This window comes from Dendrobates tinctorius, unplaced genomic scaffold (genome assembly GCF_039654945.1).
Source record: "Dendrobates tinctorius isolate UK_male_01 unplaced genomic scaffold, ASM3965494v1 ptg000095l, whole genome shotgun sequence".
In the NCBI taxonomy this organism is placed as follows: domain Eukaryota; kingdom Metazoa; phylum Chordata; class Amphibia; order Anura; family Dendrobatidae; genus Dendrobates; species Dendrobates tinctorius.
In genome coordinates, this window is record NW_027361763.1 from 16,281,697 (window position 1) to 16,300,194 (window position 18,498).

An 18,498-nucleotide genomic window follows, 5' to 3' on the forward strand; every position below is an offset into this window, starting at 1 on the left:
CCCGTCATTGGATTCCTGGAGCCCCCTAGAGAGTGGTCGCATCAGCTGATGCTGCTGTTCTCCATGGGAGATCGGTGTGGGACACTCGTGGATTTCTACGGAACAGGGAGTATTTGGTGGTTTGTTTTTTTTCATATATTTTTCACAGATGACACTGGCTTCGGGGAACAATGTGACAAGTAATGGTGAGTATGTACTCTATGTTATATGTACTGTATGTCTATATGTATGTATTGTATGAATGTATTGTATGTAGTATATGTGTAGCATGTTTTATGTATGTAGTGTGTATGTATGTTGTATGAATGTAGTATATATGTAGTATGTATGTATGTAGTATGAATGTAGTATATATTAAGTATGTATGTAGTATGTATGCTGTATGAATGTTGTATATATGCTGTATGAATGTAGTATGTATGTATGCTGTATATATGTAGTATGCAAGTAGTATGTATGTATGCAGTATGAGTGTAGTATATATGTAGTATGTATGAATGTAGTATATATTAAGTATGTATGTAGTATGTATGCTGTATGAATGTAGTATATATTAAGTATGTATGTAGTATGTATGCTGTATATATGTAGTATGTATGTAGCATATATGTAGTATGTATGTTATATGAATGTAGTATATATGAAGTATGTATGTAGTATGTTTTTTTTGTTTTTTTTTACATTCAACACATTAGCCGGATGATGGGACTACTACTGTCCCATCATTGGCTAATGTGTCAATCACTGTCATTGTAGCAGGCATCGCCCGGTGGGACTTGTAGTCCCATCGGACGATGCCTGCACACACACAGACCCCCGGCAGGCCCATACAGACACTCGGCAGCCGGCACAGACCCACGGCAGGCCCGTACAGACACCTGGCAGAGACCCCCGGCGGGCCCGTACAGACCACCGGCAGCCGGCACAGACCCCCCGGCAGGCCCGTACAGACCGCCGGCACAGACCCCCGGCAGGCCCGCACAGAGCTCGCCGGCACACACAGACATGCACAGTGTCCGCCCACACTCTTCCCCCCTCCCGAACTGGATGTACAAGGAAAGAAAGGGTTTTTTTTAAAATCCAATATTTTTGTCCCATTGACTTGAATGGGACTTCCGGTATCGGAATTGTCGAAACCTGATACTTTTTGTGTATAGGGCCGATCCAATCCGATCCGATATTTCTGGATATCGGATGGTATCGCTCAACACTATTGGAGACACAAGGGGCATGAATGGAGACACAGGGGGCACGATTGGAGACACAGAGGGCAGGATTGGAGACACAGAGGGCAGGATTGGAGACATGGGGGCATGATTGGAGACACTAAAGGAATGATAGACACAGGGGGCATGATTGGAGACACAGGGGCAGGGTTAGAGACACAGGGGCAGGAGGATTGGAGACATACGGGGCTTTATTGGAGACACAGGGGGCAGGATTAAAGATATGGGGGCAGGATTGGAGACTGGGCAAGATGGAGACGCGGGGTCAGAATTGGAGACACAGGGGTGTGGTGCTAATAAAAATACGGATATCTTATAGCCTACATATTGTAATAGATTGTTTATATGCTTTGATATAGTGTGGTCATTAGACCAAGGATGGAAAGTATTGCAAATATGAAATATGGTTGTTTGAATCCAAACACTATATTGCAATATACTATGGTGTTATATCATTAATGCTGATCTTTGACACTGAGCCACAAAGCATTTGCTCTGTGTCAATACCATAAGACAAGGAATTGTTCTGTGGTCTTTGAAGCTCTGTGTTTCAAAGATTCATTATCCTGATTTGTACACAAGTGACCACAGTGATATTTGCGTTGACAAACAGTGATAGATACTGAATACTTTCACTTGGGGGGTGGTTGATGGGAATTCTACAAGGAGCTTTCCAACTAATTCTGTGTGGTGTATTCTTACAATAGGAATAACAACTGTATAGATAATGAATATTTATGCTGCTTGAACAAGGAAGTCTTGTGCTCAATAATAGTATGATTCTCGATTGACAAGAGAGACCAAAATGTTATGGTCTCATGTAGCAATGTTTGGTCATGCATGACATCAATAATCGAGGACCAATTGTGATACACATCTTGACATGTATGAGTGTGTATCTGAGTTACAATAGGTATCCAGTTTTCAGAATAGGTGATTATGGAAGTCATGCTGCCCATCTTAGAGCATTATGCTATGAGCATGAAGAGTTAACTTTGTAACAAGCAACATATGTTGAACTTTGAACAGTGATAGACAACTTTGACAAGTTGACCAGAGGCAAACAGAGCCTGGGTTATAATCAGTAGCAAAACATTGTGCTATTGTTAAGAGACATGCTAATGGCAAACGAATCTCTGGTTGGTGCAAACAAACTAAGATTGTAGTAGTCTATAACAAACAGACCTTGAAGTCTTGTGCTGTTATCAAGACAACAACGTACTGTGCAGATTCAAGATTCTGATGCAGACTAAACATACTGCACAGTTGTAATGTGGGAGTGTTGTGTATAAAAAGGTGGACCCTATGTCAGTAAGGAGAGGGGACATTTCCAGGAAGGGACATTTCCAGAAGCTATCATGGGTGCACAGTTTCTGTGATGGCAAGACCAGAGTATTTTCCTTCTCACTGACACTGTGGGGTCCCTCCAGTAGAGAAGTGATGCTACAATGCTTGGTAATGTATAGTATGGATACTTATTTCTCTATGTACTATAATTCATAATAATTGTATGATTCACATGAAATTAATTAACAAGACAGGGTAATATTTTATCTGCCATTCCATTAATTTGTTGTATTATAATCATTGTATAATAAATTTGTGTTATATCCAAGTAGTAGCCTTCTTTAAAGCCGTATCCGAACCTTATTGCTGAGCAGTTGGCAATACAAGGGGGCAGAATAAAGACACAGGAGCAGAATGGATACAGGGGGCAGGATTGGAGACACAGGGGGCAGGATGGAGACAGATCAGGCAGGATCATGGGGCAGTATGGAGACAGATGGGCAGGATCATGGGGCAGGATGGAGACAGATGGGGCCGGATCATGGGAAAAATGGGGCAGGATCATGGGACAGATGGGGCAGGATGGGGAGATCATATGGGGCAGAATGGATACTCATGAGGGCAGGATGGTAGAACATATGGCTGAAGCCAAGAATGAAACACACAGGGGTCAGGATGGGGGATATTATTACCATAGGCACTAATTAAGGAATATTATTACTGCAGTGATGTATTTATTTTATTTTTTGAGTATACTGTTTTGAATGGGGAGGCGGTCGTGTTACTGTGCAGTGTGATACTATGTTGCCTTTTTTCTTCATTTGGTGTAGTGTAGAATTTGGGAAAAAAATAAGTAATGTGTTCTGCAAGCGGTGCTCTAGATAACTGTATTATTTCCTGCAGAGACGAGCCCTGGCTGGAAGAAGTGACGGCGATCTGTGCTGGATGAAGATGAAAGACTTCACCTAGAGGCATCACTGGTGAGTCAGTGTGTTACCTATACACTGATACTATACACTGTATACTATATACAGCGGTCCTGTGTACAATGTCACCAGGGATCCCTGTACACTGACACTACCTACTAAGTACAAATCTCATATGGTGATATTAGTATTTTTTTTTTATTACTGATCAGTATTGTAGTATTCAGTCACAAAGTGGTGGTAATATGTTGTCCGGCCATGGTGTGGTGGTATTTGTTCCTTGTATGTGGTATTATTGGTCACCTTGTGGTGTTAATATGTGGTCTGGGGATGGTGCAGAAGTATTTGTCCTTTTTATGTGATATTATTCTTTCACTGTGGTTGTAATATGTGGTCTGGACATGGTGTGGTGGTATTTGTTCTTTGTACAGTATGTGGTATTATAGGTCACTATGTGGTGGTAATATGGTGTCTGGTCATGGTGCAGTGGTATTTGTTCCTTGTATGTGGTATTTTTGGTCACCATGTGGTGGTAATATCTGGTCTGGACATGGTGTGGCTGTATTTGTTCCTTGTATGTGGTGGTATTACAGATAACTTTGTGGTTGTAATATGTGTTCTGGTCATGGTGCGGGGGTATTTGTCCTTTGGATGTGATATTATTGGTCATTTTAAAAATTCAAAAATAAATAAAAATATTCCTAAATTGTATTGGATATTTTATCAAATATTTAATAGGTTAGTGTAGAGTAGAGCTCGGCCAAAAGAGAGTACCGTGTCGTTGTGTCGGCTTAAAAATTATTTTGGCCAAAACAAAAGCTGCCGGCCATATGTGTGATCTGGTGATGGGAACTGTTAAAGTGTGAAAGGTGAGAAGTGGAGTTTTTCCAAGAGAGAGTGGTGGGACTGTGGACAGTTTGAGGGGTGGAGAGTGGGGCTGGCTGGAGTCTCAAGGGGGCCCGTAAAATTTTGCCAGTATGGGGCGACGAAATTCCTAGTGGCAACCCTGATTACATGCTCCTGTGTCACCACTGTTGAAACGGCATTACATACTCATGCATATGAAGTGCCCTGTTTTCTAGCAGTTTGCTGCAGTTTTGCATTTCTTTCTATATGTTACATTTTCCACATATCCCTTTCCTCCCACAGTTTAATAATAATCTCAGATGTGGCAGTTAGGGCATCTTCCATATGTCTGTGCAGTTGAGAGATTAGCATGTTCAGCTCTGCTATATCAGACAGCTCATCCCCCTCTGTGGTCTGCAGAGTTTTACACTCCACATGGGCATGAAGAAAAGTGCTCTACATCACATGGAGAGAGCAGCCCCATGAGCTTGCAATCTAAAGGTAGCAGCCCTGTGCGCAGAGGCTGATGCTGAGTGCAGGCAGAGCTCCATGTGATTGATGGTGATGCTCCAGTGAGGGAGGTGCTGCTGCTGCTGCTCCAGTTTATGACTCTGTCCCTTTAAACCCTCCAGAGCTGAGCACAGTGACAGCAGCTCTGCTCTATGCTGGAGAGGGATTGCATTACATGGCATTGAGGATGTGGGAAGAGCAAGAAGAAGGAGGCAAGTGAGGAGCCAGCAATAAGGGCATCTAACTGCAGCCTGGAGCCCCCTGGAGGATTAGAGGAGACCCCCCATCGTAAGCCCAGGATTCATCTCCTGGAAGGATACAGTGCATCCCTGGCTGTGAGGATCTAAGGAGGCACTCTGCCCACAGCAGGGTCCCAGCAGCCCCCACTGAGGGGATCCTCTCCTGATCTAAGGATTTGGGAGCCCTTTAAAGTTCCAGCACTGAATGAAGCCCTGAGCTGGTGATTTGAGGCTGAAGTTTTTGCAGCAGGGGGTGCAATCAAACTTCTCATCCCCACATTTCATCCTCTTGGATCGCTGAGGGTTTTTTTTTTTTGAAGCTTGGATCTAAAAGGGGGATGTGTATAATACAAGGTGCAGAGCTGAGCTGGGAAGAGAGTGAGTTAAACACCTGCAGAGCTGAAGCCTGAGTGCCCAGCAGTCCTAGAGCCCAGTCCCTGAGCCAGGGGTCCTCATCACCTGCACCATGCGCCCAGCCAGGCTGTGTGGATGTGTCCTGCTCCTGCTCCTCTGTGGTAAGTCCCCTCTGTGCACACAGCTGGCACCCTGCTGGGATATGCATGCTTGGATTTCTGGAGCCTGGCACACTGGCAGTGCCACCCTCTCTGTCTGCAGGTCTGTGTGTATTGCCAGCCACTGGCACAGCTCTCAGCAGCAACGGAGAGCAAGGAGGTTCTAGAGGCAGAATGGCACTGGATGGGGTTAACCTCAGTTGTATTGATTTCAATAGGTAGAGATCTAGCAGAGCTGAGTTTCTTGCAGAACTGTGTATTTGGTGCTGCACCACCACCGGCTCTGCTACATCTACATATGTGTGCGATCCAGTGTGCGAGGATGGAGCTGCTCTCACTGCCTGCAGGCAGGTCTAGATAATTCATAAGGCTCTGGGTCTGGGGTCTTCTCTGCTCACATGTTGGCTTCCTGTTATACCCCATTACTGTAGATGTTACCAACTTCTGCACACAGCTATCGCTATCCGCTAGATACAATGCATCCTGCCCCATTACATAGTATAAGTAACCTTTTAAATACTACTTCTCAATGCAAGAGTTTTGTCAGCAGTCGCATGTAAATAAAAAAAACAGCCAATACAAAGGGATAGCAGATGACAAACTCAGCTCTGCTGCATCAAGATTAACACATCTGCTCATCATTGTGGACACTAGCGGACAGCAGCCAATCATATATTTTCCAGTGTCCCCCCCAGATCCTCTACAAGCTGAACCCCTTTCTCCCTAGCCTAAGATTTAAACCTTCCTCCTGCTCCCCCTTCTCCCACCTGTCACCCCCTCCTCTCTCTCCTGATCCCCCCTCTTCTCTCTTCTGATCCCCCCTCTTCTCTCTCCTGATCCCCCCTCTTCTCTCTCCTGATCCCATTGTTCCCTCTCCTCTCCCCCTTTTCCTTCTCCTGCTCCCCTTTTCCGTCTCCTGCTCCCCTTTTTCTCTCTTTTGCTGCCCCCTCTGCTCTCTCCTGTTCCCCCTCTTCTCTCTCCATGTGCCCCCTCTTCTCTCTCCTGCTCTCCTTTTTGTCCATGCACCCCCTCTTCTCCCTCCTCTTCCCCCCTTATCCTTCTATCGCTTCCCATCTTCTCTCTCCTGCTCCTCCCTTTTGTCTCTCCTGCTCCCCCTTTTCTTTCTCCTGTTCTCCCAATTCTCTCTCCTGCTGCCCTTCTCTCTTCTGCTCCCCCTCTTCTCTCCTGCTCTCCCTTTTCTCTCTCCTGTTCCCCCATTTTTGTCTTATGCTCCTCCCTCTTCTCTCTCCTGCTACCCCTCTTCTTTCTCCTGCTCCTCCTCTTCTCCCTCCTGTTCCCCCTTTTCCCTCTCCTGCTCCTACTCTTCTCTCTCCTGCTACCCCTTTTCTCTCTCCTACTCCTCCCCCACTTCTCTCTCCTGTTCCCTCTTCTCTCTCCTGCTCCTCTCTTCTCCCTCCTGTTCCCCCTTTCCCCTCTCCTGCTCCCCCTCCTGTTCCCCCTTTTCTCTCTCCCGCTCCCTCCACATTGCTGTATAATCATTTTTCCACAAGATGAGGTTACTCAACCAACACATTGCAAATTCACAATCTATTTAACAGCCATTTCTTTGCTAAAAAAATAGCTATTAGGGAGAAATGCAAAGTACGCAGCTCCCTCCTGAATAATGAAGACAGGAAAGGGACATGGTGTGAGACTTTAACATGAGTTTCCATTGCCATTTGTTTGTAGAGTACGAGCAGGGATTAGTGGCTCCCTCCCAGTGTGAACGCACCTGTAATTGGCGCAGATTGAAATTGGATTTATTCTCCTTCGTGTTATACTTTTTACGTGATCGGGGGGATTGGACGATGATGTCTGAGAGGAGGATAAGCCCCTCATTATAGAGGCTGGATGGTCAAACTCACAGCCCCAGGGCGATAAGCAGGATTATTATTTTGTTATTGTTTTGTGGGGGCCAATAGTAAAAAAAGAAGAAAAATCTAAAATGATTTAAGGAAATAAAAGCTATAATAAAAATAAGCAAAAATGTAATTGTGCAAAATATGATAATATAAACAGAAATAATAAAAGAATTCCAAAAAAAATTAGGATGATGATGATGATAATGATGATGGATGATAGTAGTGGTGGTGGTGATGGTTTGGGGTTCTAGTAAAAGTTTACTGGTTATTAGCTAAATAAAAAACTTTTACTGGATTACGAGACGTTTCATTAATTTTTCCCAGGGTTAACCCTGTGGCTGCTGGAGCTGGACTCTTATACGGTCCGCATGTATCGGTATCCGGACAGATGCCCATAGAGCGTCTCTGCTGCTTTGTTCTACACCTACAAGAGCCAGAGGCGGCGCGGCCTGTAGGAGACACTAGATGGCTGCGAATAATCCTTCTGTCTATGAGACTTTGCTTTTCTGCGCTTACAGGACACACAGATCCCTGTCTGCAGGAAAGTTTCTCATTCATAGAAATTGAATGATTTTTAAGGGGAAAGTGAATCTGGAAACCTGCTGGGCTCCAGTGCAGATACATGTCTGATGGTGGATACATATATACTGTGCAGATGGGGAGAATATCGACAGCACAGGACCTTGTGCAAGGAAAGACCCCGAGGCCATGAAATTATTGGCTCAACCCCTTATATGCAATGTAATAGAGAGGAGGAAGCTGCAGTAAAGCTTCAAGTGCTCCCTCCAACCCACTGGGCCTATATAGAGTGTATATATATATATATACATACACACATACAGTGGGGAAAAAAAGTATTGTCAGTCAGCAATAGTGCAAGTTCCACCACTTAAAAAGATGAGAGGCGTCTGTAATTTACATCATAGGTAGACCTCAACTATGGGAGACAAACTGAGAAAAAAAAATCCAGAAAATCACATTGTCTGTTTTTTTTTCCATTTTATTTGCATATTATGGTGGAAAATAAGTATTTGGTCAGAAACAAGCAATCAAGATTTCTGGCTCTCACAGACCTGTAACTTCTTCTTTAAGAGTCTCCTCTTTCCTCCACTCATTACCTGTAGTAATGGCACCTGTTTAAACTTGTTATCAGTATAAAAAGACACCTGTGCACACCCTCAAACAGTCTGACTCCAAACTCCACTATGGTGAAGACCAAAGAGCTGTCAAAGGACACCAGAAACAAAATTGTAGCCCTGCACCAGGCTGGGAAGACTGAATCTGCAATAGCCAACCAGCTTGGAGTGAAGAAATCAACTGTGGGAGCAATAATTAGAAAATGGAAGACATACAAGACCACTGATAATCTCCCTCGATCTGGTGCTCCACGCAAAATCCCACCCCGTGGGGTCAGAATGATCACAAGAACGGTGAGCAAAAATCCCAGAACCACATGGGGGGACCTAGTGAATGAACTGCAGAGAGCTGGGACCAATGTAACAAGGCCTACCATAAGTAACACACTACACCACCATGGACTCAGATCCTGCAGTGCCAGACGTGTCCCACTGCTTAAGCCTGTACATGTCCGGGCCCGTCTGAAGTTTGCTAGAGAGCATTTGGATGATCCAGAGGAGTTTTGGGAGAATGTCCTATGGTCTGATGAAACCAAACTGGAACTGTTTGGTAGAAACACAACTTGTCGTGTTTGGAGGAAAAAGAATACTGAGTTGCATCCATCAAACACCATACCTACTGTAAAGCATGGTGGTGGAAACATCATGCTTTGGGGCTGTTTCTCTGCAAAGGGGCCAGGACGACTGATCCGGGTACATGAAAGAATGAATGGGGCCATGTATCGTGAGATTTTGAGTGCAAACCTCCTTCCATCAGCAAGGGCATTGAAGATGAAACGTGGCTGGGTCTTTCAACATGACAATGATCCAAAGCACACTGCCAGGGCAATGAAGGAGTGGCTTCGTAAGAAGCATTTCAAGGTCCTGGAGTGGCCTAGCCAGTCTCCAGATCTCAACCCTATAGAAAACCTTTGGAGGGAGTTGAAAGTCCGTGTTGCCAAGCGAAAAGCCAAAAACATCACTGCTCTAGAGGAGATCTGCATGGAGGAATGGGCCAACATACCAACAACAGTGTGTGGCAACCTTGTGAAGACTTACCGAAAATGTTTGACCTCTGTCATTGCCAACAAAGGATATATCAAAGTATTGAGATGAAATTTTGTTTCTGACCAAATACTTATTTTCCACCATAATATGCAAATAAAATGAAAAAAAAAACCAGACAATGTGATTTTCTGGATTTTTTTTTCTCAGTTTGTCTCCATAGTTGAGGTCTACCTATGATGTAAATTACAGACGCCTCTCATCTTTTTAAGTGGTGGAACTTGCACTATTGCTGACTGACTAAATACTTTTTTTCCCCACTGTATATGTATATATATATATATATATACACACACACAAATACAGTATATATATCTGCTGATAGATGAGTAGAAAGATAATAATGTTCTTTTCTCGAAACTCTGTGCCTTTTTCCACCACACATACTTTTGAGCATTGTGGCCAAATAGTTCTTTTTTACCTCATCAGTCCACAGGACTTGTTTCCAAAGTGCATCAGGCTTGTTTAGATGTTCTCTTGCATACTTCTGGTGCTGAATTTTATGATGAGGACACAGGAGAGGTTTTCTTCTATAATAATAATCTTTATTTTTATATGGCACTAACATATTCCGCAGCGCTTTACACACATTTTCATCGCTGTCCCCAATAGGGCTCACAATCTAAATTCCCTATCAGTATGTCTTTGGAGTGTGGGAGGAAACCGGAGTACCCGGAGGAAACCCACGCAAACACGGGGAGAACATACAAACTCCTTGCAGATGTTGTCCTTGGTCGGATTCGAACCCAGGACCCCAGCGCTGCAAGGCTGCAGCGCTAACCACTGAGCCACCGTGCTGATGAATCTTCCATGAAGGTCATATTTGTGCAGTTGTCTCTGAACAGTAGAACAATGTACCACAACTCCAGAGTCTGCTAAATCTTTCTGACGATCTTTTGCAGTCAAGCAGGGGTTCTGATTTGCTTCTCTAGCAATCCTACGAGTAGCGCTCACTGAAATTTTGCTTGGTGTTCCAGACTTTATCTTGATCTCCACTGTTCCTCGTAACTGCTATTTCTTAATTACATTTCAAACTGAGGAAAGAGCAACTTGAAAACACTTTGCTCTCTTCTTATAGATTTCTCCTACTTTGTGGTCCTCCATCATTTTTATTTTCAGAGTGCTAGACAGCTGCTTAGAAGAACCCATGGCTGCTAATTTTTGGCACAAGGTTAGAGTAGGCTAGGTTTTTATAAATCTGAGAAATTTGCATCACCTGGATTTTCCTAGCAATGATAGTTAACAAGTCATAACTCACAGGCAAATTAGGGTTTGAAACATTGGTCAAAGTTATCTGAGCACATAAACCTTCCAGGGTGCCCAAATGTTTGCATTGGCCCATTTTCCTTTTTGTAATTTTTAAAATGTAAATAATTATATTTTTTTTCTTTTGCCTAAAACACAAAGGGAATGTGTCATCTTTCACTTTAGGCCTCTTAGAGATCATTTCATCGTCAACTTGCTCAACTCTTCACAATACCAGTAATTTTGACCAGGGGTGCCTGAACTATTATATCCCACTGTAGATAGATAGAGAGTTGTGCTCAAAAGTTTACATACCCTGACAGAATTTTTGCCTTCTTGACTTTTTTCAGAGAATATGAATGATAACACCAAAACTCTTTCTCCACTCATGGTTAGTGGTTGGGTGAAGCCATTTATTGTCAAACTACTGTGTTTTCTCTTTTTAAATCATAATGACAACCCAAAACACCCAAATGACCCTGATTAAAAGTTCACATACTGTGAATTGCCCCCCCTCTAACATCAATGACAGCTTGAAGTCTTTTGTGGTAGTTATGGATGAGGTTCTTTATTTTCTCAGATGGTAAAGCTACCCACTCTTCTTGGCAAAAAGCCCCCAGTTCCTGTAAATTCCTGGGCTGTCTAGCATGAACTGTGCGCTTGAGATCTCCCCAGAGTGGCACAATGATATTGAGGTCAGGAGACTGAGATGGCCACTCCAGAACCTTCACTTTGTTCTTCTGTAGCCAAATGACAGGTCGACTTGACCTTGTGTTTTGGATCGTTGTCATGTTGGAACGTCCAAGTACGTCCCAGGTGCAGCTTGTAAACTTTTGAGCACAACTGTAGATAGATAGATAGATAATTGCAGAGGCATGGCCGGCCTGTGTCACCCATACCATATCAGAGCCATCTAGACTTGAGTTCTTCATGATATGTAGGAAAATAATGGTTGTCTCCAGGGATGAGCTGAAAAAGTGAGGGGCCACTTCTATCCTACATGGATTGCTGAAGCTAATGGTAGAGTATTCCACATTAAGTGACATCACCCAGCAGGCCATGGTGATGTCGTCAGGGTTGGGTTAGGGTTTTGGAGAAAGAATGATGGCCATAAACACAGTTCTCTAAGGTTTAGCTTTCTTGTACGTTGAGCCTATTTGGGGAGTTGTGCCTTATGCTTGTATGGTTCGTGTTGAATTTGTAGACTCGATACTGACTATGGAATATGGAGCTATTCAGTTACTTTTGCAATGTTCTATCCCGTGGGCCAAGTTTCGAACTTGCCTGCTAGAATGTTGAACCAAATCCAAAACTTTGGTCAAAGTTCTTCCAGAGTTTTGAGCTTCCTAAGAATTCTAAGGCTACATTTGCATCCTGAAAAGTCAAAATGAATGACCTCAACTGCCCCGGAAGCCTCCATGGTGGCTTCTCATCCCTCACGTCCTGGCTATAACACACCCAATCAATCAGAATTTATTACTTGTGCTTCCTACCCTGACCATCTGGGTGGACATAAAAAAATTTAATAGAGCATAAAAGCCCCTTCGACCTTTCCTCTGGACTTTCACTCACGGACATTAGTGACTATCATTACCGGGGCAGCGCCTTCCAGCTATGGAGAGCTGGGAAGTGTCCGCTTATGACTGCAGCATAATAAATACTATATTCTCTGCATTATATATTCATATAGCGGCGCGAAAAATATATATTTTATATTATTACTTTATTTTTTATTATTTATTTTTTTAAGATTTAAGCAGCTTACAATTTAGGAGATCGCCCAAAAGTGCGGATGTGTGACTGTGTGAATTCTAAGCACAGCCTCCTAAAACATTCACAAATGGATCAGATATTGCCAGCGTCCTGTTACAGGGAAAGCTCGGAGGTCTCGGAAATAGAAACAGAACATGAACCAGTGCCGGGAAATGGTGTCATCATCGTCAATATTTTATCATACAAAAAAAAAAAAAAAGCATGAAGTAGCTCAAATTCTGGGTACATTAATATGCTCTAATAGTTTTTTTTTTATTTATTATATTATTATTTCATAAATTTTAGGTGCAAAGTCAAAAATGGTCTTTATTTTTGTCTTTTGACCTGTTTTGCAACTTTTTAGAGAAAAAAAAAAAATACAGGTTAAAAAATGGTACAAAATTTACGCCAAAGTTTCAGGCTTACATAAAACCACTCTGGGGGTGGGATATGGGGAGGGTACTAACAATCAAAGATATAGTTTCAAGTATCGAGACCTGCAGGCAGTAAAAAAGTGTATAGATTAGATCCCTACTGGAAGGAGGCTTTCGCTTTAGTGAAGGGGATAAATCTATCATGCAATGTCCACTAGAAAATTGGCAAAATTGCAGTTTCCTCCAAATGCAAAAGACGCCCTTCAGTAAACAAGTGTTTCAGGGTTCTCACCAGGATCTAGAGGAGGACTGTAAGTATTTCCTCCCAGGTGTACTATTTCTCTTGTTTTTCACCATGGATTGAAACCATTAACCCATATGTAGACAGCTGTTTCACGGTTCTCGCCAGGACAGATGAGTACTGTAATGTAGCGCCTCTCAGGTGTACTGTTTCTCCTGTTTTTCACCATAACTTGGAATTTTAACGAAGCCATAAACCAATCTGGAAACAGTTGTTTCAGGGTTCTTGCCAGGACAGAGGAGGAGTTTGGTGTAGTTCCTCTCAGGCGTACTGTTTCTCCTGTTTTTCATCATGACTTGGAATTTTAACAAAACCATAAACCAATCTGTAAACAGTTTATTCAGGGTTCTTGCCAGATAAAAGGAGGACTTTGGTGTAGTTCCTCTCAGGTGTACTGTTTTTTCTGTTTTTCACCAAGACTTTGAATTTTAACAAGCCTATAAAACCATCTGTAGACAACTGTAGCAGTGTTCTCAACAGGACAAAGGAGGGTTTTGATGAAGTTGTCTGGTCTAGGAGTACCCAAACGAAAAAACCATGTGTAGACAGCTGTTTCAGGGTTCTTGCCAGAACAGAGGAGGAGTTTGGTGTACTTCCTCTCAAGTGTACCGTTTCTCCTGTTTTTCACCATGACTTGGAATTTTAAAAACCTATAAAACCATCTGTGGACAACTGTAGCAGTGTTCTCAACATGACAAAGGAGGCTTTTGATGAAGTTGTCGTGTCTAGGAGTACCCAATCGAGAAACCTGTGTAGACAGCCGTTTTGGGGACCTCATAGGTGGGACTGTTGACTTCATTCTGCAGGTGACTGCTTTGCATTTATTTCTGGAGCATTGCATATAAGAGCCTTCGATAGGAAAGAGTTCCCCCCAGAGATAAAGGAAGACGGTGGGCCATTGTTTTTGGTCTGTAAATCTTTTTATTCCAGTTTTGTAAAAATAAGCCTTGCGATTCAGAATTTCTTGATAACATATTTTTTCATTTACTCTACATTGTCTCTTTTTACCAGAGCACGATTATTCAAGGAAAGAAAATTAGTAGAAGAGGATGGAATGTCGAGGGAATAGAGTGCTGAACTTATTATAGGAATCCAGTGTTCACCATGAATATTCAGAGTCTCGGAGGTTATCATGCCTCACGTTTGGACTTGGTGCTCTCCATGGATCCTTACAGGAAAATATAAATTAGCCAGTCCACTTGTCATCCTTGATGTAGAGGGTCTATTACCACGGGACCTGGAGACGCTGTGCTGTAAAAACATGTCCCTGCCTGCAAACTACTGGAAATACCCACGCTTTGTCTGCAAATTGTGCACTTTTGAGCCATCACACATAACATAAAGCCTTTATAATAAGCTTTATGCCCTAGATTTCCTTCTTTTTTTCCCCATTATAGAAATGCAGTGCAGACGATCTTCAAGAATTGATGGTATTTCTCCACCTGAAAGCTGCTCGGAGATTAATAAAATGTAGAGGACTTATATTGTCCAGTTTTAAAAAACCCGTTTTCGTACTCTGTTTGGGAATTTTGACTTAAAGGGATTGTCTGATCCTTCCAATTTACTAATGTATAGGATAAAGTGGATGAATCAATCCTTTATGCATCCCGTAAATCTTTATGCTTTAGCAGCAGCTGCCTGACACTGATTTCTATTTTTTCAGTTTTCTCTCCACTTACATCCTCAGTTGCTTTTCAATGGCAGCTGTAGCCATTTTATTTTCATTCCGTGCACAATGGTGGCTTTTATTTTCTCTTTCTAAATATATAATTTTACATTTCCCTGTTTTCTGTTGAAAGCCACCAACGTATCTCTAAACGTGTCCATATCCCTGGGTACTACAATGTTGTCCTGCACTAGTCTGCAAGGATCTACCAAAAGGGATCCTGTCATCATGGTCATTTCCAGACCATGCACGAAGCCCTCTATGTCCGGTAATGACGCCCCCTTGCCTCTGTCTTAACGGATGACATCTCCTATGTCATCCAAAAAGTCACCAATATTTCGAATCAGAGGGTCATGTTGTGCGGTGTGATAGGCATGACCCTGCTTGAGGCATCTCCTGAACCTACCATCGATGCCCCTTCACCTCTGATTTATGTGGATGATGCCCCCTGTTACATACACACAGCCTTTTAAATCTCGCGACTTGGCTCGAATAGAAGACCAGCGCATGCGCGATTTGCGCAGACTTTCTGCACATGAGCCAGTGTTCTGCTCAAAGGCGCCGGTGCGAAATTTCAAAGGTTGAGGGAAGGACGTAAAGGAAGTGACCCAAATAAGAGGCAGCAGGGCAGTCATAGAGGAAGCCCTCAGTAGGGACTGAAGACCACCATTGGACTGCTCAGTGCTCGTTACCATACTGCAAAGGCAAGTTCAAACTTTTTTTCCAAGGTATCCCGGGTTGTTATAGAGAGGGCTTGTAGGGAAGTAGATAAAAAGTCTACTAACCTCAAAGCAATGGTTTACAAAGGGAAAACTTGACTTCACATTTGCTTTAAAATGAACAGGATCCAAGAAAGGCCCCTGTGAAAACTGATATTCCTTTAAATAAAATATTCTTCTGCTACAATAATTGAATGGCAGACCATTCGGTAATCATATATAAAAAAAAGAGGTAAATCCACAGGGGTGAAGGTTTAAAAATGGGACGTGAATCATAATAGTGATAAAAGACCTTTATTAATCATAGAATCGTAGAGTTGGAAGGGACCTCCTGGGCCATCTGGTCCAACCCCCTGCTCAAAGCAGGATTCGCTAAATCATCCCAGTCAGATGTCTGTCCAGCCTCTGTTTGAAGACTTCCATTGAAGGAGAACTCACCACTTCTCGTGGCAGCCTGTTCCACTCATTGATCACTCTAACTGTCAAAAAGTTTTTTCTAATATCTAATCTGTGTCTCTTCCCATTCAGTTTCATCCCATTGCTTCTAGTCTTTCCTTGTGCAAATGAGAATAAAGTTGATCCTTCTACAATGTGACAGCCCTTTAGATATTTGTAGACAGCTATTAAGTCTCCTCTCAGTCTTCTCTTTTGCAAACTAAACATTCCCAAATCCTGCAACCTTTCCTCATAAGACAGGGTTTGCAGACCGGTCACCATTCTGGTCGCTCTTTTCTGAACTTGCTCCAGTTTGTTGATGTCTTTTTTAAAATGTGGTGCCCAAAACTGGACACAATATTCCAGATGAGGTCTGACCAAAGAGGAGTAGAGGGAAATAATGACTTCACGTGATCTAGACTGTATGCTTCTGTTAATACATCCTAGAATTGCATTTGCCTTTTTTGCTGCTGCATCACACTGTTGACTCATATTCAGTCTGTGATCTATTAGTATACCCAAGTCTTTTTCACATGTGCTGTCACTTAGCCCTATTCCTCCCATTCTATATATACTTTTTTCATTTTTATTGCCCAGATGTAGTACTTTGCATTTCTCCCTGTTAAAAACCATTCTGTTAGTTGCTGCCCACTTCTCCAGCTAATTTAAATCTTTTTGAATCATCTCTCTCTCCTCTCTAGTATTAGCTATCCCTCCTAGCTTTGTGTCATCAGCAAATTTAATCAGTTTACCCTCAATTCCTTCATCTAAATCGTTGATAAAGATGTTGAACAATACAGGGCCCAGGACAGAGCCCTGTGGTACCCCACTTGAGACATTCTTCCAAGTGGATGTGCAGCCATTTACGACCACTCTTTGGGTCCGATCACTAAGCCAGTTATGAATCCACCTAACAGTTGCCTTGTCCATTCCATACTTAGTCATTTTTTCAATAAGGATTGTATGAGAGACTTTGTCAAATGCTTTGCTGAAGTCAAGATATACTATATCTACAGCATTTCCTTGATCCACCCAATCAGTGATACCGTCATAGAAGGAAATTAAGTTAGTCTGACATGACTTATTAGTTACAAACCCATGCTGACTCTGTTTAATCACTTCATTCTTATCCAGGTATTGACATACATGTTGTTTAATAATTTGTTCAAAGATCTTTCCTGGTATAGAAGTCAGACTCACCGGCCTATAGTTGCCTGGGTCCACCTTCTTCCCCTTTTTGAAGATAGGAACACCATTTGCTCTTCTCCAGTCTTCTGGCACTTCTCCTGTTCTCCAAGAATTTTCAAAGATTATGGAGAGGGATTCAAAAATTTCTTCTGCTATCTCCTTCAGTACTCTGGGGTGTAATTCATCTGGACCTGGAGACTTGAATTCATTTAGGTTAGCTAAGTGTTTCCTCACTATCTCATTTTCAGCTTTAGCTAATCTGATTTGTGCCCTGCAGGTTCTGCAGACAGCATTATATTCTTCTTTATAAAATGGAAAGAGGGAGGCATATCTAAACATTTTTTTCTTCCTTTTTAGCATGTGCTTAAGTTCTGTGTTCATCCATCCTGGTTTCCTTAAATGCTTCCTATTCTTCCCTCTTTTCGGAATTGTTAACAACTGTGCTTTGAGAATTTCATTTTTCAAGATTTCCCATCCTTCCTGGACATTTTTGTCTTTAAGGATATCCAGCCATTGGATCCCTCCAATTCTCTTTCTGAATCCCTTAAAATCTGCCTTTCTGAAATCTAACCTTGACGTCTGAGTCTTCACAGGTCTTCCACCTCTAGTTATCCAAAATTCTAAAATAGCATGGTCGCTACCTCCTAGGGTCCCAGCCACTTTTACCTCCTCAACCATTTCCTCCCTGTTTATAAGGATTAGATCCAAGGTAGCAGTTCCCCTTGTTTTCTCCCTTACCTTTTGGAAGATAAAGTTGTCAGCAAGAGAGGATAAGAATTTCCTTGACCTGTTAGTTTTGCCTGAGAGAGATTCCCAACAAATGTCTGGATAGTTGAAATCTCCCATGACAACTATGTCATATTTTTTGGAGAACTTGGCCATCTGATGCATAAAGAGTTCATCTATATCTTCGGCTTGCACAGGCGGCCTGTAGTAAATGCCTACAATGGTGTCCTTTCCATTGTTCTGTCCTTGTATTCTTACCCAAACAGTTTCCACAGAACTCCCAGTCTCTGAAGCTTCAATCTCTGTGCAGATATACGCGTTTCTAACATACAATGCGACACCCCCTCCTGGTTTATCAAGTCTATTTCTTGCAAATAAGTTGTATCCTTCTAGTCTTGTATTCCAATCATGTGTATTGTCCCACCAAGTTTCAGTGATTCCAATGACATCATATTTCTTTTCCTGTGTTAGTAGTTCCAATTCTCCTTGTTTGTTGCCCATGCT

General features: G+C 42.5%; 1 protein-coding gene across 2 annotated transcripts in view; it reads left to right on the forward strand.

Moving 5' to 3' along the window:
- The first annotated feature begins 4,889 nt into the window (after positions 1-4,889).
- Positions 4,890-18,498, forward strand: part of GFRA4 (GDNF family receptor alpha 4) — a 575,713-nt gene continuing 562,104 nt past the window's right edge. Inside the window, exon 1 of one of the 2 annotated variants that reach the window (XM_073586752.1) lies at positions 4,890-5,549. In XM_073586752.1, the coding sequence (XP_073442853.1) occupies positions 5,501-5,549 (49 nt within the window). In that variant the 5' untranslated portion in view covers positions 4,890-5,500. The remainder of the gene's footprint in view (positions 5,550-18,498) is intronic. The other variant, XM_073586751.1, reaches the window with a different exon arrangement.